This window comes from Balaenoptera physalus (assembly GCF_965194825.1).
Source record: "Balaenoptera physalus genome assembly, chromosome: 2".
NCBI lineage: Eukaryota > Metazoa > Chordata > Mammalia > Artiodactyla > Balaenopteridae > Balaenoptera > Balaenoptera physalus.
Window position 1 is genome coordinate 24,601,451 of NC_138883.1, and position 24,258 is coordinate 24,625,708.

The 24,258-nt window shown below is 41.1% G+C and overlaps 1 protein-coding gene across 17 annotated transcripts in view; it reads right to left on the minus strand.

Moving 5' to 3' along the window:
* The window catches only part of NRXN3 (neurexin 3), a 1,702,647-nt gene that overhangs the window by 1,228,832 nt on the left and 449,557 nt on the right, over window positions 1-24,258 (minus strand). For all 17 annotated transcript variants that reach the window (XR_014260952.1, XR_014260953.1, XM_082451199.1 and 14 more), the window contains one exon: window positions 696-997. Coding sequence is in view for 15 of the 17 variants with exons in the window: in XM_082451199.1 (XP_082307325.1) it covers window positions 696-997 (302 nt within the window). In the remaining 2 variants the exon portion in view is untranslated. The remainder of the gene's footprint in view (window positions 1-695; window positions 998-24,258) is intronic.

Sequence of the window (24,258 nt, forward strand, 5' to 3'; positions counted from 1 at the left end):
AAGTTGACTTTTTTATGTGGGTCCTTCCACTTTCCAGGCCTCCTAGTCAACTGAAGAGTGTCAGAGGTAGAGACAGGGGCAATAAAGTATACCACAACACCAAGGAACAGAGAAACAAAGGAATTCAGAAAGATCCCAGCTAATTCACTCCAAGGCTAGAGGTTAACACAACAACCCAACAGAAAGAATAAAAGTGGACGAGGGGTTGGTAAATTAAAAGGAAGAGAAAAAGAAAGACTTTTTCTGGAAGGAATTAAAATTATGGCATCATGGCAATGGCTAACTTAATTAAAAAGAAAAACATATATTCAAAGAATGAGGAAAATCTACCAAGCTGCAGAAACAAAATGCTCTCCCTAACTGATTTAACAATAATACAATATTCAAAGGTAATCAAGAAAATGATAAAAAGGAAAGCAAAACAAAAGGAAAGTATTTATAACTTTTATCTATACAACTGAATTTTTTTCTTAAATAACAAGCACAAATGGAAAATTGAAGTAAGAGAAGAAACATATTCTAATAATTATCCTTGTGAAATTGTAAAGGCTGGGAGAAAGTTTGACTTCGACAAATCCAAACCCATAGGGTATCTCTACCCCTCTCCATGTGAGCTAACCCACCACCTACTTCACAAACTTCCTCCCCAGCCACCTAAGAGGAGCCTCTGGGCACTCTCTCCCCTCAGCCATTACCTGCCGGAGGTTGCGTGTCACTTTGACATCATGCCAGGCGTTGTCATTGAATTTTCCATTCACTGGCTCCACAATGGCCTCAAAGGCCCCAGACCCCAGGTTAATGACCAAGGAGACTGCGCCATCCTTCAGAGCCAGGTTGACGTAGTCAGCCGACTTGCCCGTGTGCAGGATGAGCCCATTCCGCTGCCAGGTCTTAAAGGACAGGGTGATTTCATCACTGCTGCTCTGGATTGGGTTCTGAGACAGGTCGTAGCACAGGTACTCTGAGCCTCGGAAAGTGGCCACATTCTCCTCTCGAGCTACAGAGAAAGAAAAGGGGAAAGCAGTCAACACTTGACTGGCATGAGCCAGGTCTATGCAAATACCAAACAGAACACACACACACACACACACACACACACGCACACGCACACGCAGACACACACAGGGCAGTGTCCCTGCCAGAGGCCTGATACCAGCACAACACTCCCTCCAACTCTTCCACAAGACTTGTATCTAAGTACCAGGGAAACTAGCAGAGAAGGTAACTGCAGAGAAGTTATATGTCCACACAGGGGTAGAAGACTAACACGATGGTGAAGGAAAGCTTGCTATATTTCCTTCAAATTTTCTCAGAGAAAAACCTAAAGGGAAATTTCATGCAAAGTGGTAAAGTGAGGTTTACTTGCTTTTGCATCAATATTGGCTTTTAAATGCTTGTAGAAGAGCTGGTTTAGAATGGATAATTAACAGTTCTGACGAAGGGTTCTTTAGCTCTAGGTACCTTTTATTGAACAGTAACTAAAAATCAATGAGCCTGAAAGATTTGGCTCTAATTTCCGTCCATCAGTAACCCAGCTAACTTTGGTTTCCATGGTAGAGTCCCGTGCCCAGCGGAACGTGACTGGGTTTTTAAATAGGAGGTTGGACCTGAGGAAATGATTGAGCAGATGAGGAAAAGGGAACAGAATGGAATTTGGTAATACGTTTTGATAAGACAGCAATACTTCCCTTAGAGTCAAAGGGACCTCTGCCCTGGAGGTCTCCTGTTTGAGATGGCCTGGTCTGACCATCCTACGGAACATCTCTCTCCATAGGACCAGGGGTCTACAGAGCCAACATGGCATTCCACTGGGACTCATGCTCTCTTTCAAGACCATATTCGAGACCCTGGGGTCCTGTAAGTCCCTACCCAAAGAGCCCCAAGTCTGTTCCCAGGGGTTGTGCAGTCCTCCTCCCTGGATCCGTTTTCTGAAGGCAAATCACGCTATCAGTGTGCATACCTCAAGGTCTGAGGGACCCCTGGGGGACTGTTGGCACAGGTTTGGACAGAGCTTTGCCATGTGGGTCGAGGCATCCACGTGCATTTATACCAGACCTCTGTGATATAGGATGGAGCCGAATGTGGGCACAGGAAGGGGAAAGGCCACAGGCTGAGGACCAGAGGGGCTGGCTCTCCCTGTGTTGCTATTTCCCAATGCAGAACTCCTAGGAATCCAAAAACTCTAAATGTGAACCTGAGTTAACCAGGTAGTGTCAAAGGTCTATTTTCCAAGGTTAAGAGGATAGAATGTATTTTATTTAATTATTTGTTGATTTGATTTATAACGTAGACACTCAGCATGTACACCTCCATTTGTCCTCTTGTCAGGCAGCCTCATTTAGAGAGTGGCCTACTTCATATCAGCGTTGGTCAAAAGCACCTCCTCAATGAAAAGAAATGGGCGACAATACAAGTTTAGATAGGCAGCTTCCCTTTAAAGAGGGGTGGCAGGGCCTACAAAGTAAGGTTGAGGGGACTCTACTTTCCCTTCTAGACCTACACTTCCGCCTTAGTCACCAAAGCTAGTCCACATTAATTCATATCCTTATCGACCATCATAGCCCTTGGTAAGTTCCCTAAGTAAAATCAAACAAGTATTTTCTCATCATGAGGTAAAGGAGTCACTCTTACAATGTGAAGAGATGACCACCCAATATATACTGTTGAATTCATTGTAGCATCACATCATTAAAACATGAGCCTTAACTTCACACTCCAGAGCGTTAGAAGATATTAAGTGTGTCCTATATCTTCCAGAGGGCCTCAAGGATGTGTGTACACCTACACATTTCTGTTTGTACACACACTGGTATAAGCAAAAGGGACTTGTCCACCTCTAGGGGACCAGTGTTGTTTACATATATAAGTAGCGAGTCCTACTCAGCACATAACCCATGCCAGATGCATTTTACCAAAATTACTTCCCCCAAAATCACAGAGCAGAAATTTGGCACTATCTGTATGTTTGAAACGGGTCCATCCATGCAATCCCCTACTGCCCTATTTTCATGATCTCTCATTTCTGAAGAAACGGTTTTGTTAAAATTCAACTGGACAAGCTCTTGTTCAGTAGACTGGATGTAACCCTGATTTAGAGCAGAAGATAGCAAATCAAACTCAGTTATCACCGCTAAGCTCTTTTCCTAACAATGCAAATGCACACACAGCCAACTACTATGCCTGTCCTTGGCACCCCACATGGTATATTAGTGGGAGTCTTCTATAAACATTTATGTTATACCTTGTGTGCTCAGTGAACTGAGATAAATGAGCAAGGAAAGGAGTGCCTCTAAAGAGAAGCCTCAATTAATCATCGAGTACCCTTCAAAGGCGGAAGGGCCTGACACAGAAAAGGCACCAGGATATTATTTAGTGTGCTATGCAGTGCTTAATATTTTTATATAATTAGACTAAGAAGTCTATCAAAATAATAAATTTTAGAGCTATAAAGGACTTTAGAGATTGCCTGATTTAACACACTTATTTTATTAAGGAAGAAACTGATGACTAGGAATAAGTGAGTTGCCCAAGACCAGACAGTTAGTTCTACCCTGGACTTCTACTGCCTCTGGACTTTTCTCTAAATATCAGTTACCTTTCCTTTTGCCCATCATTCTGGATATAGCACATGCTCCTACTCTGCTTCTCAAAGGGCATGAATGATTCCACTGAACCACGTATTGACTGACAAACCATCACAAACCTTAAATAAACTGAGCCAGAGACCTATTCCTCCTGCCCCATGTAGATCACACTTACTCACCAAAAGAAATGTTTCCCTTCCCTGCATCCCCCCACCCCGAATCAGTGTGTTTAAAATAAAAGAACTTGTTTTATGTGGAAGGCCACAGAAGAAAAATGACATCATTAAGAGAAGAGGCCCTAGTTATTACCTTAAAATGTATATCTCAGAAATAACTAATTTTCTTGTCAACTGCATTATTATGAACTTTCATCAAATTTTTAACTGTGGTCATTTTTAAGTCTTTTGTCATTTACAGACAGTTCTGGGTGTACTCTGATGCTTTTGCAAATATGTTCCTATAAAAGGGTTTCATCTTTAAGAAATTCATGGAAAAGACTCTGACAAGTACAGGTTTCTGGTAACTGACTGTACTGCTGAACTGAATGAATAAGCATTTTCAGAACTCTAATGAAAAACTGATGAATTCATAAAAGTGCTAACAAAAGATCAAGATAAAAAAAAAATTAATTACATGGGACTGAGTGAACTGATGAGGATGAGTATAATTTTTGTGACTTTCTGTCTGAATTAAAAAAAAAAAAAATCCCACAAGGACTCAGAGGCAAAGAATATACAAATCAATTTTCACTGCAAAGTAGAGGAGCTGTTACAGTGGAGGATTACTGGACTGAATGTCAATATTATGACATAGTATGAGTGTGTTTCATGTTTGGTAATTGCAATCATTGTTGCTTTTGTTGTGGTCATCCATGTACAATGCTTGGTGTCAGTCTATTTATCTCTTGTAAAAATAAAATACAGTGTGTGTGTGTGTGAAAAAAAAAAAAAAAGCAAACAAAAAGGAAAATAAATAAATAAATAAATAAATTCCAAAAAAAAAAGAGAAGAGGCTACCACAGTAAATAAATAAGAAATAAAACCAATGTGAGGAAAAAAGTCTATGTAAATAACATGCATACTTATGCTAATATCCATGCAAATTCATCAATGAAGATTTTATGTAGCCTTGAGAGTACATTCCTTTGCAAATATCTAATGAAAACTGCTGCAAAAGTTCACAACCTTCCCAATCTCTTCATTCAATGATGAATTTTCCCAGTTTACCCTTTCCCTGGGCTGGAGAAAAACACCAGAGCAGTGTCACCCCAGTTGCTGGCTGTCTCCTTCACATGTCAACAAACAATAGACCACCGAAAGCTACTCTCTGAATCGTATTCTAGATAAGCAAAATCATATCATTTTTAATTCATGGGATACTTTCCTCCTGATTGTTACAGGAAGGAGAGGCATTGGCAGTGCATGACCCAGTCTTTAAAAGAGCAAATAAGGGGCTTGCAAGAAGAAAGAGAGAGGACCTTGAAGAAAATTCTTCCTTTGTATACTCTCACAACTGACATTTTTCTCCTAAGATCCCAATCTGTCTTAATTTCCTTCCAGTGGCTAAAGCTCGAGCATTTTCTTATCACCTTGAAAACCATACCAAGTTGATAGTGACCATAACTAAAAGGTGCAAAACCAAATAGTGACAAACACATTTCTAAGCCCATTCAATTCTCCAAACTCTCTGTTAGAAAAATGTAAGACTGCCCCAAATCTGTTTTCTATACTGAGTGTTTACACTGAGAAGGAGGTTGAAGAGACAATTCAGTCACCTTGTATGTATTCAGGCTAAATAGGTAGAGAAAATGAATGTAGGGGATTATGTAACACAGTACACAACAGCTTAGCATAAAGCTACAGCTTGGCAAGAGGGTAGGCACTGACATGGCTAATGGACTGTTTAGATTCATTTAGATTATATCACCCCAAAGTTTACAATTAATTGCGTAAGTGTTAAAATAAAAATGTTACTCTCACTGCACAAAAAGCAGAGCTCAACCCTGTATGACAACAAAACATTTACCCATTATTTGTAAGTGTCCAATTGATTAAACACTAGATACAATCAAGATAAGTATAACTCAAGGTTTTGAATCAGTTTGTATAAGACATGTAAAGCACTGATCTTTCAAATGGCTTGTTAATCCAAGTACTGATATATACATCGCATTAACAAGCATTTACTCAGTCCTATTTTCCACTCTCTCCCAAAAAACATCCAACTACTGATTTATGTAATAATTCTACTTCTCTGAGAAATTCTAAAACAGATTAAAATATTCTGTGTCATTTTTTTATTACTATACAACCTAAGAAGTATGTAGAAATGCATATCACTGTTGAATTGGGCCTGTGGTCCTCATAGCTTGGTGTCTTAGGCTGTGAGATCAAGAAATTTGGACCTTACTCTGAAGGTTCTGAGGAACGACTGCATAATTTTACTGAGAGGATGGAGGGTCAGATTTGTATTTTTAAAATACAAGATTATGCAGCCCAACTTCTGCTGGGTTGAGAGTGAAGTGGAAAGAAATGAGAGCTGAAGGCAGAGAGCCCAGTTAAAAGAAGAGAACACATATGAACCACTTTTCCAGGGGGTGCCTGAAACTGGTTCAACCTGAATGTTGATATAACCCAGTGAGATCTGCATTTCATTGGGCAAGAATGGAGGCAAAAGTTCCTAGAAGAGACAACCTAAGGAACTGAGAGGCAGACATTCTGGAAAACCAGAGACCATAGGATACTTAAGATCCAAATGCAGCCAAGGAAAACCAAGGGCCAGAGGTAAAAATTGAGGACAAGGACACAGCACTAGGCATGAAAGGGCTCAGGTGAGAACAGGTCAGGAATGGGTAAAGAAGGATTCTATTCACAGCTTTTAAGATATCATATATTTCCAAATGCTCAAATGCTTTCTTAATTGTTGTCTGTATTCCATCAACACTCTGTGAGGTCACTTTGCTATGATTATATTAATGTAAGGAAGAGGGGGCACACAGTTTACATAGGGCATGCAAGGAGCTTGGAAGCATTTAGGCCAGTTCCAAAACCTTAGCCCACTGATTCTCAGTCCATTGCTTTTGCCACCGCATCACACCACCTCTCCAGGAACTCAAATTCTCAGGGAATAGGTACCTAGGACCCCGTATCTGACATCCTGCAACTGCATGAAGTTCCATGTGTCAAAAGGAGAAACCACTGACAATGACAGGTAAGAGCCCACTCGGGCAACAGGAGCCCACGCAGGGGGATCAGGGAGTGGGGCTGGCTCTATTCCAAAATGCCCTAGTAGCAGGTTGGAAAAAGTCAAACTGAGATCACGCTCTTCACCGTCATCAGAGAGAGAGCCCGAGAAATGGAATTTTTAGGTACACCTTAGCAGAGCCTATTAAAATGCCAACCCCTCTGGAGTGGCTGTACGCACTGGTCCTGAGCAGAACACCTGCGGTTCTCTAGAAAGGGAGGGGGGAGCCAGCTTCTGAGGACGCGCCCCAGAGACAGAGGCAAAACTGTTCTCATCTTTGAATCCTTTGTCCTTCAACTGGCCTCCGCAGCAGCATGGTACTTTAGTCCGCACCAATGCAAAGATAACCCTGGCTGGCCATCCTGGCCGGCCCACCCTGGAGCTAATGAGGCACAAAAACACGAGCTACTGCTGCCCTCCCTGCCAGACAAAGGGATGTCCTACGGTCCTGGGGCTGGCCCGCTGACTCCCTTCCTCTGATCCACAAGTTCAGCGGGGACAGCGCTGTCCCTCCCCCGTTGGTGCAGCTGCAATGTGAGGTTTCAGGTTCTTCAGTTGTAAACTAACGTATCACCCAATTCTACGCGGGCAAAGAAGCCATGATGATGATGGAAGAAGCGCAAGCCCAAGGCAAGGGGTACACAAAGCAGAAATAAACTTTTTGAGAAGGCCACAGTTCCACAGTTGTTCTACTCGTTCCTACAGGGGCCGCATATCCACTCAATTCTGAAAGTCGCCTTGAGCTACAACACCAATTTGGGTTGTTTGCTGGCAAAGGAACAAGTTAAGGCAAATGTGAGTTTGTTCTTGCACAATTCTGTTTTCTTTCCATGCAACCTGCTAAGAATGCAACATCCAGAACAACAATTTCCACCTCTAAAGGCTTCTTGCAAGCTATGGGTAGAAAAGACACCCAAGTTAGCTGCTGAGCTGTGAGATTATCATATTTGCAAAAATGAGGGAAAAACAGAAATCTTTTTACTACAGGGAATTCTATTATACATCACCTAAGGACATTTCCAGCTAGAATTAGGGAAGGAACACACTGAGTAAAAAAGGAAAAAGACTGCACAAGTGACTACCCTCTTGCTTCTTCCTGTCCCATTTCCCTTACAATGTATTTTAGGGCCGAACAAAGCATTTGAATAGATCAAACTGCAGAGCCATCCCCCAAGGAGAAACAATGAACCTTTCCATGCCACATCCCATCATACAGGTATTTTAAAAGCAGAGTGTACCAGCAGACAGCAAATTGTGTCGTTATGAGCAATCCTGCACTACAAAAGAAAACACGCAGGAAATCTGACCTCCTAAGGCCATTTCCAACCCTTATCCTCAGACTCTGTAGGAAAGATGCAGCAGAGAAATAAATGGACTTTTCCACACTGCCTTGGTCACTCACTAGCGGGCAGATGCTTCTTGAAAGTGATGAGAAAGAAAATAGTAAATCAAGTTGGCACTTGGAAAAAAAACAGCCAGCATCCTGGCGAGGGAAGCTGCCTCGAGTCCACAAAAGAATGGCCTGGAAAATCATGCTTCACTGAAATCACTAGAAAGCTAATGGTATCCTGAAGACTGCATTGCTCTCAATTGTATTACAATAAAAGTTAAATTTTCTGTTCATTCATTTAAGGAATAAGTATTTTCAGGTGCCTACTATGCACCAGGTGATGTGTCCAGTGTTGAATGCACTTGAACCACCCAGGAACACGGTGAGTAGGAATAATTAGCCGACATTTTACGGAAGAAGAGAAATTATAAATCTAAAAAAACTCGAATGCTTTTACTAAGCGCCAAATCCTCACATGGACTCACGTTAAACAGGGCATCCTCCTGTAGCTCAGAGTGTAGTGGAAATGTGGACTTGATTACATGGAATTTAATAATAAGGCTTTGAATTGGACAGACCTAGGTTTGATATCCGGCTCTGGAACTTACCTAACTCTATGGAACCTTAGCTTATTACTTAACTTCTCTAATAGCTAGTTTCCTAATCTATAGAATGACCATCACCATAGCACATATTTCATAGAGTCACTGTGAGACATGAATCAGATAAAGTTCCTGGCCCAGTTCCCAGCCACAGACATGTCAGCTGTTGCTATTGTCGTTGAGAATGCACATACAAACAAGTGATTACAAGTGTAGTACATGTTTACATAGGTGATACAGGCACACAGAAGAAGGAACAACTGACCCTGGGTGTTAGGGAAGGCTCCATACAGGAGGTCAAACTTAACCTGGGTCTTGAAGTATGAGTAAGAGTTCACCATACAAAAGGAGGGATGAAGTTCTAGTTAAAATAAATAATGTATTCACTGGTGTGATCACCAGAAAAGCACGGGGTGTCCAGGGGATGGTGAGAAGTTCAATGTGGCTAAAGTAGCAGGCATGTGAAGCTCAAGATGCAGGTTGGGGTCTTATGTGTCATATTCTTGGGGCTCTGGGGATGGAGAACCAGCATAGGAGAACTTCGGCCTGTGAGTGGCACAATTATACTTGTATTGTATCAGGGGTCCAGTGGGTGGACTAATGGCTAGAGAGATAAAGAGGAATCCAGGAGACATCTCCAAGGTGGAATGGAGATTGCTAAGAAACCCTGGCCTGAGGCAACCGTGCTACATCTGCCTGCCTGCCCACTTATAATAATTTATGCAATATGTTGTACATTTTATTTCCCACAACCACAAAATCTATATGAGTCAAACTGTAATTATGCTTCTTTTACTGTCAGCTTCTCATTTTAACTGTGGGTCAATCAGACAATCGTTAAACACAATTGCTGCACTCTTATCCTGTAGAGGGAATTCCATTTCCCTGTACCGGCGACTTCAGGAAAGCATTTCCTCCCCACCCTCCAGAAGGGGGTCATTTGGAGTAACACTTTGACCTTCTCTCATTTACTCATTCACCCGCTCCAATGAAAGAAGTAATTCACCTCCCTGGCGATATAATAAGGGTCTGACACGCAGAGGTCCACGTTTCTTATTTAAGTAATCACTGTTTCCATATGACTTGCCTTTCTCTTCCCTTCAGCTCTGCCCTTCCTATAAGGATTGTAAGTTCTTCTATAGGCTCCCCCATGCAGTGAAACCTATCAGAGTAGACTCTGCCCCTAAGAAGGCCTTTGGTTTTCTAGCTCTTCTGCCTATGGCTGTGTGGCTGAGTTTAATTCAGGGGGAAAATTACCAGGAAGCCCAGTAGGACTGCAGATCAAAGCCACATTCTCTAACGCAGCTCCACCAGCAACAGAACTGATATCTGGATCCTTAATCTGACTGCCAGTTTGAGTCTTGTGTCTGTTCCTCAATTAATTCAGAACGTATTGTTGTCAGTGGTCACCTCAGACAACCAGTCCTTGGGCTGTTTTCACTCTGATTGGGAAGATAACAGATGTTATCTGAAACTACATGAGGTCAATTATAAGTAAATATATCAATTATATCAATAATTTTAAAGCCAGCTTTGTGCCACAGTGTTACTAAAACACATTTTTTTTTAATTTATTTATTTTTTTTTTTTTATTTTTTATTTTTTTTAACATCTTTATTGAAGTATAATTGCCTTACAATGGTGTAAAACACATTTCTTGAAGTTACACCAAGGATACGGATGACTAGAATGGTGAAAATTTAACCAGGGTCGCCTTCCTGAAGATAAGTTTTAGACTGAGTTTTGATGTTTTTGAATAAAAAATTATAGAAAATACACACATCCGCAAACCTATATAACTTTTCACCTGTGGCCCAGTCCAGAAAGAATAACCTGCATGTTTATTTTTCTTCAACCAGCATCTTTTATCAAAGTTACAAAACAACTAAGGCAATTGTACTGGAGTACCTAATGGCTCATTGTGAGACTATATTCTACAGAGTGGATGAGGACAAAAAAATTCACTAGGAACACAGAGCAGGAGAAGAGAGGAGAAGACTGCGATTTTGATAAAAAAGAAAATTAATAATAATGAAAAATATCTACAGTGATCCTGGAGCAGGAAGTAGATCATCTGAAATGATTTTTTTTTTTACAGTGGCACATACACTGACCCTAATTGCTACCTAAATTAAATACTCACTGTATTCACACATACTGTACAGAAAGGAATATAAATGTCATAAAAGGTTCACAGAATTTGATAAAACTCGAACAGATATTAAGATATTTAAAAGCAATATATAGATTTTTAAACGCATATAGACTTTTAAAATATTAATTTCTGTAAAATTTCTCTTTTCATCTGAGATGAAACCTTCATAACTAATCATCACTGTAGCATCAGAAGAGACCTTGGAAGATGACCTAATATACCTCTTACCTCCATAAACCTACATCTAAAACGTCTTGCTGGTGAAACTCTCCACCTTTAAGTATCCAAAGAAAACAAGATAATTTGGTGTTATATGAAACTTCCTACAGACATTTCTGGAGCTCAAATGGTTCCTGGTCCCAAAAGAGGAAAGCATATTGAGAGACTGCCAAGGTTCATTTGGGTGATCAACAGGGAAGTATAAGGTGTTAAACATTTTTGCCAAATATTTCCTTCATTCAGCCCAGAACATACAGAGAATAATGAGTATAAACTGTGGGTAGCTAATAAACCTTACCTCCACTAATTTATACACACACACACACATAATGATCACTAATCATTATATATTACAGTGCTATTCATATGTAACAAGAATGGAAAAAAATCTACCCATCAATTTCAGGTAGTGTTTACTTCTGGGGAGGGAGAGAAGCAATGGAACCAGGGAGATATTCAAACAAGACTAAGTCTTTATAAAAGGATATAAGGCAAAAATGGCAAAACATTGAGATTTGTTCAATATGGGCAATAACTAAGGCAATGTTTACAATATCCTCTAGTACAGGTTTATACTCTTTTACGTTTGAAATTTAGCATTCATTTTTAAAAAGTTAAATCCCTGCAGATGATTCTGATAAAATACCTAATCACCAAATAAATCTTGAACAGTTCTCTAGTTATTTTACACGTAGATGTCAACTCCTTGACCATATCTTGCGAGCAGCAATTTTTCATACCTTTTCAAAATCTCCCATGTACCCCGAAGTGTGTTAAATAAAGACCGAATTGAATTGAAATGAAGTTGAATTGATCGCAGTGATGCTAAAGTAACCGGTTCTCCTCCTGCCTTCCCCACTCCTTCTGGAGACCCACCGCTCAGTACCTCAGCATCCCAGAGTTCAGCCTGGCTTCATGGGGGGAAAGAGGAGAAATGCTGATGGAAGTGAGGGAAGAGAAGACACCTGCGTTTGCTGCCGTGTGAAAGCTCCACAGCAAATGCTGAGAGCGGGAGAAGGCTGGCTGGGGTCTGGGGGGGTGTGACAAGCTTCTGCACAAGCCTCCCAATAGCAGAATAAAATCATCCCAGTTCTTTAAGAAAATCCCCACTGGGAAACCTGAATCTGTGCCCATCCCTCTGGCCTTCCCTGGCAGCAGGCAGCCCAGCCCTCCTTTGTTAGCACTGAGGGCTCTAGCCTGCAAGTCTAGACAGAGTGGCTGGTTAAAAGGCCCTGGAGTCAATGCCTGGACAAGATCAATAAGGCTTTTTATGACACAATGAAAACTTTCCATTTTGTTAAATGCGGCTAATCTACCATTTCTGCAGTACCCTTAAAGCTTTCAGTGCTGAGCACTCAAGCCACGGTGATTAAAACCCTGTTCAGAGACACAACTGGGGAACTTGGCCAATGCAGAGGTACAAATCCCAGAGACGTGGGCTGCGTCTTCTTTTATGGTGAGGTATGCATTTCCTTTACCTCCCACAGAAATAAGCGTGCCAGTGAGATGGGGCTGATTCTGACAAAAATTAAAACCGCCCCATTCCAGGGCTCTCACGAAGGGACTGATGGTGCCCACGGTCCAATGTAATTAAACAAAGGGGTCTGAACCTGGGGGTGGATGAGGATGGGGTATGCTAAAAGGGGGTAGAGAGGGAAAGTTCTCTAAAATGGAAGCAGACTTACAAATCAGTGACTTAATTTAAGAAGCCTTAAATAAAGGAGAAAATCCTCAGTGATTGCAAGTTCAATTATAGAACTAAACAGAACTAGAATAAAGTGTTTATTTCATTTTCATCATTCCTTCACCTCAGACTATTAGCAGAGTTTTTTAACAGAAGATTTTTTTGTGCCATAGTATAAAAAGGACAGGAAATTAACGTTTATTGAATGTGTATTATGCTCTGGCTTTAATCTAGAGAGGGTCTGAATAAACAAACACTATACACGAAGTATTTGACAAGAATTAACCAAGACTTGTTTTGGTGATTTGAGCTACAAGAATTCAAAATACTAACCACCAGAACCAATGTATTATTAATAGAAATAACATACATGTGTTCATATGTTATCTGAAAGGAGAGCTTTTTTATTAGGATACTTGGTATGTTTCTTATTTAACTCTCACAAAAGCCCTGTGAAATAAAGTTTTACTAGACCCATTTCACAGATGATAAAACTGACATTCACAAGGGGTAAAATACATGTACAACACCACGGCTAGTAAGAAGCAGATTCAAAATACACACCAAGGTCAACCTCTAAACACTGTATGCTCTCCATTAGAACATGCTGCCTCCTACTGAGGGTTGGGTATCTTTTGCAAAGACCTCTGTCAACAGTATTCCTGTGGGATATGAACTATTAATTTAAACACACACATGCACACGCACGCGTGCGCGCGTGCACACACATACACTTGCATAGCATGCCATATTTTCCAAACTGCTTTCACATACATTATCTAATTTTGTAAAGCATCCTTCTGCAGCTTTTATAGGAACCTCTATCTGCTCAACAAGGGTAGATTTTCAGCAAACATTTAGATATATTAACCACATACACTGGGTATGAATATAGACCATTAGAACGATGGAGAAAATTGTAAGAATTCTCTACATTTGCAACACTGCATATATATAACTGCTAAAAAAAATCCTTAATTATGAGAGCATAAAAAGGAAATCCCCTTCTGATGCACTGAATCTAAAATGGCAACCCACCTTCTAAGTCAGATGATTCACAAACCATCACTCCAGCAAGCTCACTGAAGCTCCAGGGCCATACAGCTGGACCCTGAGTTATAACACCAATGGGTACAGTCAGAAGTATGCTCAAGGCTTGCAGAGGGGGAAAAATTATTTGACTTATTATTAGAAAGAGCACACAAAACTGAGATATAAGACTCTCTGAAATAGTTATTCGAATTGGTTTAGCTTTCTTGGGTAGCCATTTACGATGAATATTTATAGTTCCTATGATGTCAATAAAACTAAAATCCTAGCCCTCTCCAGAAATTAGGTAGCAAGTAAGATTTCTCAATGATATTTTTATCCATGGGTTAAGATAAAATAAGGAATGATTTGGATATCCAGCTATGATATGAAGATGTTGCATAGGCAATCCCAGACTTACGAGAGGTTATGATATTTGCACATTATCACCAGGTGGTCAAGGTTTCTGACCACACTTTGTCGGTGAATGAATCAGAACAAAGAAAAGCATGGAGATTTAGGACATAGAAAAACACCATCCAGACTTAAGAAAGTAAGCAGAACCGCTGGCTCATTCCTGCCAGTTATGGTGGCATCCCCAAACAGATATCAGCAAAGATGCATCTGGATACGGTGGCAGCTGAAGTCTGAGAGGAAGTTGACTGAATCTCACTGTCTGATTTAAAGGCCCAGAAATGTGGTTTTATCTCTCTCCAGTAGTGATCCTATAATGAGAGACTGACTACACCAACTAAAATCAACACGTGACTGAGGTAGACAGCAGAATGTCATTATCATGATTTACAATGAAAAATTACCATCAAAAAATCCTATAGTCCACAGATTTGGAATTAACCATTGGTTCCCAAACAATGGTCTCAGTTAAAGTTTTTACCAATCCATAGTACAATCAGGAAAATAAGAACAATACTGTACATTCTTTAATAAAAGCTAAACGTATGCAATACTCACTCATGCAACACACATCTGTGTAGGACCTACTCTATACAACACTGTGGTAGGCACTGGGAAGATAGCACTTTCATTCTATTCCTTTCTCATCTTGGAACTTCCTGTCTTTTATAAAGTAATGATGATGACAGATGAAATTTGGTAATGTCATCAATTGGCAAAATAAAAAGTAGTCAATCCTATTTTGCTCCTTCCCTTTTCTGTAAAAATGTTACTTGTCAAAAAAATTCAAAAGTTTGAAGAACCACTGAACCGGAGAATCTTTTCTAGGTGTGCTGTCAGTCAGATGTTGACCAAAATGTGGCATTCTCCTGAAAAGGGGTTTACCAGGTGTTTCAGATAGGGTACCCAACCATCCCAATTTGCCTGGGACTGAAAGAGTCCCAGGACATGGGACTTTCAGCACTAAAAGGGAAACAATCCCTGGGAAACCAGGATGGTTGTTAACTCTACATGGGTCACATGTCAAGAAGTAAAAAAATAAAGCAGATCAAATAAAAACTCTCAATTACCTAGAATTCAAGGAAAAAATAGGCTTGAATTAGTTGGATGCTTTTGTTAGCGATGAATGCCCAGCCATTTCAAACTTGACATTCCGGTTTTTGAAGAACAAATGATCACATTAACACTACAAGTAATATATTCATTGCTGTGGTATATTATATTCTAGAACTTTAAACTAAAGTCATCCTAAGAATAACCTGGACTTCCTTTGAGGGTTCAGAACGCTCTTTGAGATTTCATGGACCTCAGAGCCATCTAACTCCCCACTGATTATCATTGTACACCACCACAAATAAACAGCTTCAACCTCCTACTGTTTGAATTAGGGATCATTAGTGTCTTCTGTATTGTAAGTAACTAATAAGGTTGTATGGAATGATTTATGCAAGCAGTAGCATTCCCTTGGGGATACCAGGATAATTTCAGGAACAGGCAGAACTTTACAAAAGCTTCAGAGTCCCAGCCTCTGGTGCCCTCAGGTTTGCCCGAGTGCTGCTCATCCTTCCTTCCCCTCCCAGCTACCCCACTACCCATACCTCAACCAGCAAAGACCAGTCACCTTCTGGGGCCTCTGGGACACCCCTCAATCACACTGGGCCACTTTACAAAAGAGCAATAGTGCCCCGCTGCCCTCAAGTGAAATAGAAAAGTAAGAAGACATCATCAAAGAAAGGAGAAGGAAAGAAGCTAGTACTTACTGTTCCTCTACTATGTGCCTAGCACAGTGAGAGTCGCTTTGCAAATATTGTTTTTGCAATCCTATGATGACCTTAGAAGAGTAGGCATTATCACTGTTTTACATACCAGAACATGCCCACAGTCCCTGCGATGCGGGTGACGGTGATGATGCCGACTACCATATTTGAAGCTTACTGTGTGTCAGGGGCTTTAGCTCCGGCTTTACTGTTATGCAGATGACACTTAATATAGTCTTCACCATAATCCATTCAGGTATTATTATCTGCAGTTTTCAAAGTGGGGAGCTGAGATTCATAGGCTCAAGGCTATCCAATTAGAATAACAATAATTGTCAAGGAAGGAATTTAGAATGAGGCTAGACTTGGGTCTAACTTCAATCTCATTGTTCCCTCTATTGCAACAAGAGTTACGTTTTGTACAGTATGGAGGTTTCTCAAAAAACTAAAAATAGGACTACCATATGACCCAGCAATTCCACTCCTGGGTACATATCCAAAAAAAAACCAAAAACACTAATTCAAAAAGATACATGCACCACAATGTTCAAAGCAGCATTATTTACAATTGCCAAGATATGGAAGCAACCTAAGTGTCCACCAACAGATGAATGGATAAAGATGTTATATATACATATAAGAACTGCTCAGCCATAAAAAAAGAATGAAATTTTGCCATCTGCAACAACATGGATGGACTTGGAGGGCATTATGCTAAGTAAAATAAGTCAAACAGAGAAAGACAAATACTGTATTGACATCACTTATACGTAGAATCTAAAAAATACAACAAACTAGTGAACACAGCAAAAAAGAAACAGACTCGCAGATATAGAGAACAAACTAGTGGTTACCAGTGGGGAGAGGGAACTGGAGAGGGGCAATATAATGGTAGGGGACTAAGAGGTACAAACTACTATATATAAAATAAGCTACAAGGATAGGGACCCTCCCTGGTGGTCCAGTGGTAAAGAATCCGCCTTACAATATAGGGGATGCGGGTTCAATCCCTGGTCAGGGAACTAAGATCCCACATGCCATGGGGCAACTAAGCCCGCGCGCCACAACTACTGAGCTCGCGTGCCTCAATGAGAGAGCCCATGTGCCGCAAACTACAGAGCCCACGTGCTTTGGAGTCTGCACACCACAACTAGAGAAGAGAAAACCCGCACGTCGCAACCAGAGAGAAGCCCACGCACTGCAAAGAAAGATCCCACATGCCTCAACGAAGATCCCGCATGCCACAACTAAGACCCAACGCAGCCAAAAATAAAATAAATAAACAAAATAAGCTACAAGGATACATTGTGCAGCACAGGGAATATAGTCAATATTTTATAACAACTATAAATGGGGTATAACCTTTAAAAATTGTGAATCAGGGCTTCCCTGGTGGCGCAGTGGTTGAGAATCTGCCTGCCAATGCAGGGGACACGGGTTCGAGCCCTGGTCTGGGAGGATCCCATATGATGCAGAGCAACTGGGCCTGTGAGCCACAGCTACTGAGCCTGCGCGTCTGGAGCCTGTGCTCCGCAACAAGAGAGGCTGCGACAGTGACAGGTCCACGCACCGCGATGAAGAGCGGCCCCCGCTTGCCGCAACTAGAGAAAGCCCTCGCACAGAAACGAAGACCCAACACGGCAAAAATAAATAAATAAATTTTAAAAATAATAATAAATTAAAAATTTTTTAAATAAAAAAAATTGTGAATCACTATATTGTACACCCATAACTTATGTAATATTATACATCGACTATACTTCAATTAAAAAAAGTCAGGCTTGGTATAAAAGCCACTCTCCTGAGATCAGGAGTGAAGCGACCCACTGTGTGATCTTTAGTGTCTCTGTGGTTGCCAGTCTGGACAGTGACCCTCTTTGATGACTCTCTCAAGCTGGCTCTCTCCAGTCCTTTTCCTTTTGGTTTCTATAGCAAGACAGCAGACCTACAAATATAACCTGATTACATACCCTTCATGTCCGGCATTATCTACCCAAACTCCTCATTGTATCCAATCATTACTGAGAGTCAAATGAACAGAGTTGACTGACTATGTGTTACCTGAAGCCTTTAAGTCACCCACTCACTTGATCATTTAATCATCCATTTGGATACCACATTTTGAGAGCACTAGTAATGTGGTAGGTTGAGAGTGAAAACAGAAGAGTCCTTTCAAATTTTAGCATGTCACATTTCTAGGGTAGGCTAAGATAGAGAGTATCCTTAAACCAGGTCATTCTGAAGTATGAACAGGCTTTGAAAACACACAGAGAATTATGCAACCTGATGGCATTATTATTCATGTAATTTATTCTCTTTTTTTCCCATTCCAGAAGATGTCTACCATTTCTTTAAATGCTCTGTAGTATTACACCATGAATTTCCTGACGGACAGGCTATATAGAACCCTGACTTTGGGTTTACCTCAAGGCACTGAGGGAAAAAGGAATTAACTGGTTTTCACATCCATGTCTGAGGAAGGATATGCTTCTCACTGCTACTTTGCAGGTAGAATTTGTAAGGTGAAATCTAGCCATTAGCGATGGAAGGTACTTTGAAATCACATTTTTCTACTTCTTTTTACAAGCCTAGCACAGTTCAGTGTTTGTCCAAAGGAATTATCAGTAGAGGCAAGACCAAAACCCAGGCTTTCTGATTTTTATATAAGTGAGTTAGTTGCGAAATAACTATGGGGTGGACACATGAACCCGATAACAGAAGGGACAACTCTAGAAGTTTGATCTCCAGGATGCTGGATGCCTAATTCTCACTTGAGTCCTTTCTCCAAGGCCTCCTGCATGTGTGTCTCATCCAGACGCACATTTACATCAATGTCCCAGAGTCACAAGAGCTGGCACTGGGCAATGCCTATCCCTGGAGAAGGGCTCTGGGTAAGCAGGGTGCTGCTCAGAGCGCTCATGGCTAAGCCACTCCCTCGATGTGGGTTACCTCTTCTACTCTCTCAGCTTCCTTTTCTCTTCCCCCTGCAGCAGTGGAGACTCTAGGACTTCAGGGAGGGAATGCTGCTTAATGACTCCAATGCAATCTCCTGAAAGCCTTATCAACGGTGTACAGCCCCTCTTCTGACAGCTGACCTTTCCCCTCGTTCTCAGGTCCAGGAAAAAACAAAAGCACCAAAACAATTAAAAGCAGTAAAAGAGGAGGAAGGAGGGGAAAAGAAACTCTAGCTTAATGCAGAGGTGCAACATAGAATTTTCTTAAAAAGAAAAGAAAAAAAAAAAAGGAGGGGAAGCAAAAGAAAAACCAAGACAGTAAAGAGGGACAAGCACAAGAAGATTAGATTCTCCCAGGCCTCTTTATTTCTCTTCCTGATGGCTGCAGGAATCATTGAAAAGGCTGTTAATAAATCTGAGAACCATGCTGGTGAGGGAAAATAAAGAGGACCAGAAAAGAAGAAGCGATGGCATGCAATAGCTGGTGATATATGAAATGTCTCTCCACTCTCCTCGAGCCCTGACAAGCATTACAAGTGGTCCAGGTGCTCTGTGAAAGAGAAGTCCCTTGTCTCAGTAACACAGGTGAGCCCACCACCTGGCAACAGCCTCAGACCTACCCTTCAAGGCCCTCCGAAGTCCCCACAAACACACTCTTTGTATAATTCCTGCCCGGAAAACAGCATCCCTTTCCCATCTCATCTGAAATACATGGATAACTTTTATCTGACACTGACTTTAAAACACATTTGGGGAAATGAATATATTCATCCATCCACAGAGAGATCAGAGCATTCTCAGTATTTTGCGATTGAATTGTAAACAAACATACGTGTCTACAGACAAAAGAGAATTCTTTTCTTAAGTTTTGACATTGATTTTGAAGGGGAAAAATAACGATACACCTGTTTAACTCTGGACATTTTAGGAAGGCCCATGATGACTGTTTTCTGCAGACCTGTCAAAGACGCAGTTCATTTCTCTGTCCATACTGAACATGACATGAACTACACAGACAGGGTGACCCTGCTGGTTAGAGAAGTGAAGGAAACCTACACACTATGGTTAGAATTCCCCATCTAACAAGCTATACCAAGGGAAGTGAATCTGAGAAAAGTTGAGTGTTTCTGGAGGTCAAGTTCCTTTTCCCGGGGTTCTAAGTGGTTCCCCAGGTGCAGTAACTCCAAGTGGTTTGTTCCCTTATACTTAGCTTTTCACTGTTTAATAATAATGGCGGCAACTGGTTCTGGAGGTCTGGCCATGCGCTGAGCGCCCCGCTCACCTCCTTCTCTGGCCTATCACAACTCTGAGGGGCAAGCGCTCTCGTAGTCTTTGTTCTACAGACATGAGGGTTGAGGCTTTGTAATCTGTCTTTGGTGGCTCAGTTGGTAAGAGGCAGCATTAGGGCTCAAAACCAGGTTCCGCTGACCCAAAAGCCTTCACTCTCTACCCCCGCCCTGTACTGCCTCACCAGGTAACCTCAAGCCTCATGCACACATGGAGTGAGATCAATCGCTTGATGCCTCATCTGAAGTCTCAAAGCCTACTTCAGCCTCCCAGGGATTCAGCCTTGAGGAAGTTCTAAAGCTATGGCCGATTGCCAAGAATCATTCCTGCTTCACTTCCTGTGGGGGAATAAACTGTATCCTGCAGGTCTGGAGGTAAGAAAGGCTCCCTTCAGCTCCTGCATGTAGGGTCTTCTTTGTCTGAGTCTTTCCCAGACGCAGGCAATCCAGGCTAAGTAGAAAAGGTGTTTACCTCCCTGGAAAGAGCAAGGAGGTTGCCAGTGACTTTCCTTTGGCATGGGATATTGGCATCCCTGGTGTCCTATCAATCAAAGGCTAAACTGTAAAACAAAAAAATCAAACAAAAAACAAGAACACAACCCTAACCTTCCTTGACAAAGCATAATGCATCTTACTTATTAGATGTAATACCCTTTGGGGGCACCGAAGATTATAATATTATGTTAGGGACGTAACAGTTACCTACCCCTCCATGTGAGAAAAATTTGCATTTCTTTAAGAAAGGTGCATTGCTCAATCCAATGGAATCAAGCCATAATTGGGATATTTCAGGCTTTGGAAGGACTGTTTTGTTTTTGGTTGGGGTAACTCCATGGAGTCCCTCAAATCCCACCTCCTAGCAACTGTCAATTCTGACTGTGCATAATGCTTGCCCTGCCTCCATGTGAGGTGGAGAAAGCATTTTGACTATTAGCTACATATGTTAAACAAACAAATCTGCAGGTGTCAGCTCTCAGCTACAGCCCAGAGAAAATCTACATGGGCCGAAAGCCAAGGAGAGGGCACAATAATCAAGGATTCATTATATGCTCACTGGGTGTCCAGCCCTACAACCATGAACCTCCTTTCCAATCATGTTCTTGTTATTCCCCTAGTTGCATGGTGAGGGGCATGTGTGCTAGTGGCGAAAATGGAATCTACTATAGCCAGTCCTTTATGCTCTCTGCATAAAGAGAGGGGGACTAAAATACGTCAGCAAACAAATCAACTAACACTTTGAGAGTATTCACATGTTGGTGGACAAAAAGGATTTTCCACACTTTAGAGATAGCCAAAGGCCCTTCTTAAGTAAACAGACACCCATTTTAAAACAACTCTTCCTCTCTACTGGAAAGAGAGAAGGGTCAATAATCAAGGCTACTGAAGAATTCGAGAGATCAGAACCACAAATTCTCATGAAATCTGAGTTCTGTAGCCCAGTAATAAGGAAAACACAGGGTTAACATACAGAATATTTTTTTTAAAGAAGTCAGTGCTGAAACATTGCTCAAGCTTTGGAGTCAGACAGAATCCCACCTTTCCTTAGAAGTCATCTGATTTTCCAGCAAATTACTTAACCTCCTTAAGCCTCAGTTTACTCATCAGCAAATCAGAAAAAAATAATAACTTGTAAGTCATAGGCTTGTTGTCGAGACTAAATGACATAATATATGGAAAGCCTTTAGCACTGTGCTGGGGTCATTAGTAAGTAATTAATAAACGGTAAGGCTCACTATTAGCAGCCTACGAAAAATTACACTTTAAATCTTAAAATAAGTCATATCAGTTACTTCAAAGGATCTTAGTACAAAAGAACAACAATTTCTAAGACAAAGCTTCTGCCTTGCAAAGTTTAAAAGATGAAAATATGTAAAGGTCAAGAAATACACAATCCAGAACATCTCTCCTACAAATCTTGTGAGTGCGTGGCCTTGCGGGAAGAAGAGGACTTGCTAATAACCCCAAGCGCCGTCCCTACTCTGTACCCAAATCACCCTGCACTCACGGGGGAGGAGGGGCAGGGGGGGTCTTGTACCACATTAAGAAGCTGTGCTGTTTATAAGCTCCAAGAGAGTGGGGAAGTCAGCAGAAGACTGTTCAGTTCTCCTAGGATTTTTTTTCCGAAGCTCAAGATTACTTTGTGAGGCCAAAAGGAAGAGAGGAAAATCCTCTGAGGGAATTCCCAGGCCCCAGATTCCCAGGCATGTCCTCTGGCCACAGTGAAAGGCTTCTGCAGGACCACAAGATAAATCAGCTGAATTTTACATGATAAAGTAACCATCACAGAACAAAAGGCCTACAGAAAGTGAATGAGATATACCAAAGTGTCCTTTCAATACTTGTGCCATCACCATTTTGAAACATGTCTGTTCATTGTCCTAAGTCACGCAAGGGTTTTGTCTTGGGTAAGAACTGAGTGCAGTGAATGCTGTCTCAAAGGTTGTTCAACCTGGGATCTCCTGGGGGGTGGGGATTTCCAAGTAATCACTAATTCAGAAGGACCACAGGGCATCGACCCAGCTCCATCCCATCTCACCTTTTAACTTTAAATTGCAAAATGAAGTATTTTATTGCCAACCAGAAAAGTCTCATCTCAGAGAACCAATGTTTTAGAACTAATAGGCTGTAAGTATAAACTCTGTACTTAAATCTGTAAGAGTCTACCACCCGTATAGTGCCAACCCCACTGTCCAAATATCCAAATTCATTTCAGAGATCAGTCCACCTCACTCAAAAGTGGCAGCTTTCTAAATGCTATCCCAAATAATAGACGCAAGCAAATGCATCAACCAAAACAGACGGCACTGAGGTAAAAGCTAATTATTCAAACAAGGACAACAGTACTTACACACGATGTAACAGAATAAAATCTCACTAATTCATCCTAATTGGAAGAAAGATCAGTACGACTGAATTTTAAAAATTAACAAATGCTTTTTATATCCCCAAGGATATAAGGGAAGAAAGAGCTCTGCTATACATATGTGAGAATCTTGCAAGAAACTTAAAAATGGATATTCTTTTGAAATTAGTGCACTTGTTACTTGAATACAAATAATTGCTCTGAAATAGCTGGGATTGGTGCTAATTTACCAACCCGACCCCACAGAACAGAACAGCCATTTTCTCATTTTGTTTTATAAATCCTCCCCAACCCACAATGTTCAAAGGTAAATTTTAGCTTAACATGACTAAATTAGGAAAATACATCATTAGTGAAGTCAACACTTAAGGGATTTTATTAAGGAGAAGAAAATGCTAACTCTTATTTCTTCATGCTTCTCATCTGAAAAACAGAAAGAAATTTTTCTAGTTGCTTCACATAACTGGGGGACAATGCAAGAGCAAATAGGGCTCCAAAAAATATCTCCTCTCAGTGTTGTTAGTTCTCTGCCTTTCTAGTTCAGGAACTAGACTGAACATGACTCAGATTCAATCTTCACCCAAGCCCATGTTCTTCCTTGCTCTGACAGCTTATAACTCAAAGGTATTAAACATTCCTTTAAAATACTGGCAGGTCCTTCTGAAGTTGAGAGAAAGATGAGAACTTCCAGAATCACAATCCTTCCCAAACTGATGGAGACTCTTATTGTTTGGTATCTCGTTGGGAGTTGAGGAAAGTTCTTATCCTGACTCTCATGGTTAACCGATGTGAACTTGGGAAGTTATTTAAACTCTCTAAGCCTCCTTTTCCACACCTATAAAATGGGTGTAATAACATCACAACAGCAAGTCTCACCTAGGGTTGTGGTGAGATATAAATGAACACATGTAAAGCATTTAGAGCAGAGCCTGGCATATCGTAACCACTTGACAAATCATCATCATCATCATCATCATCATTTTACTTGGCCTTCAATGTAATCTCCAACCACAAACTAAGACAGTCCTCTCATCTTCCTCCATATTCTGATTCCCAGACACCAATAAACACCACCACCATCCATTCCGGGAAAGGGTGGGCCTGCTTTTTCAATGATTCCCCCTTCTGCCATATCTGC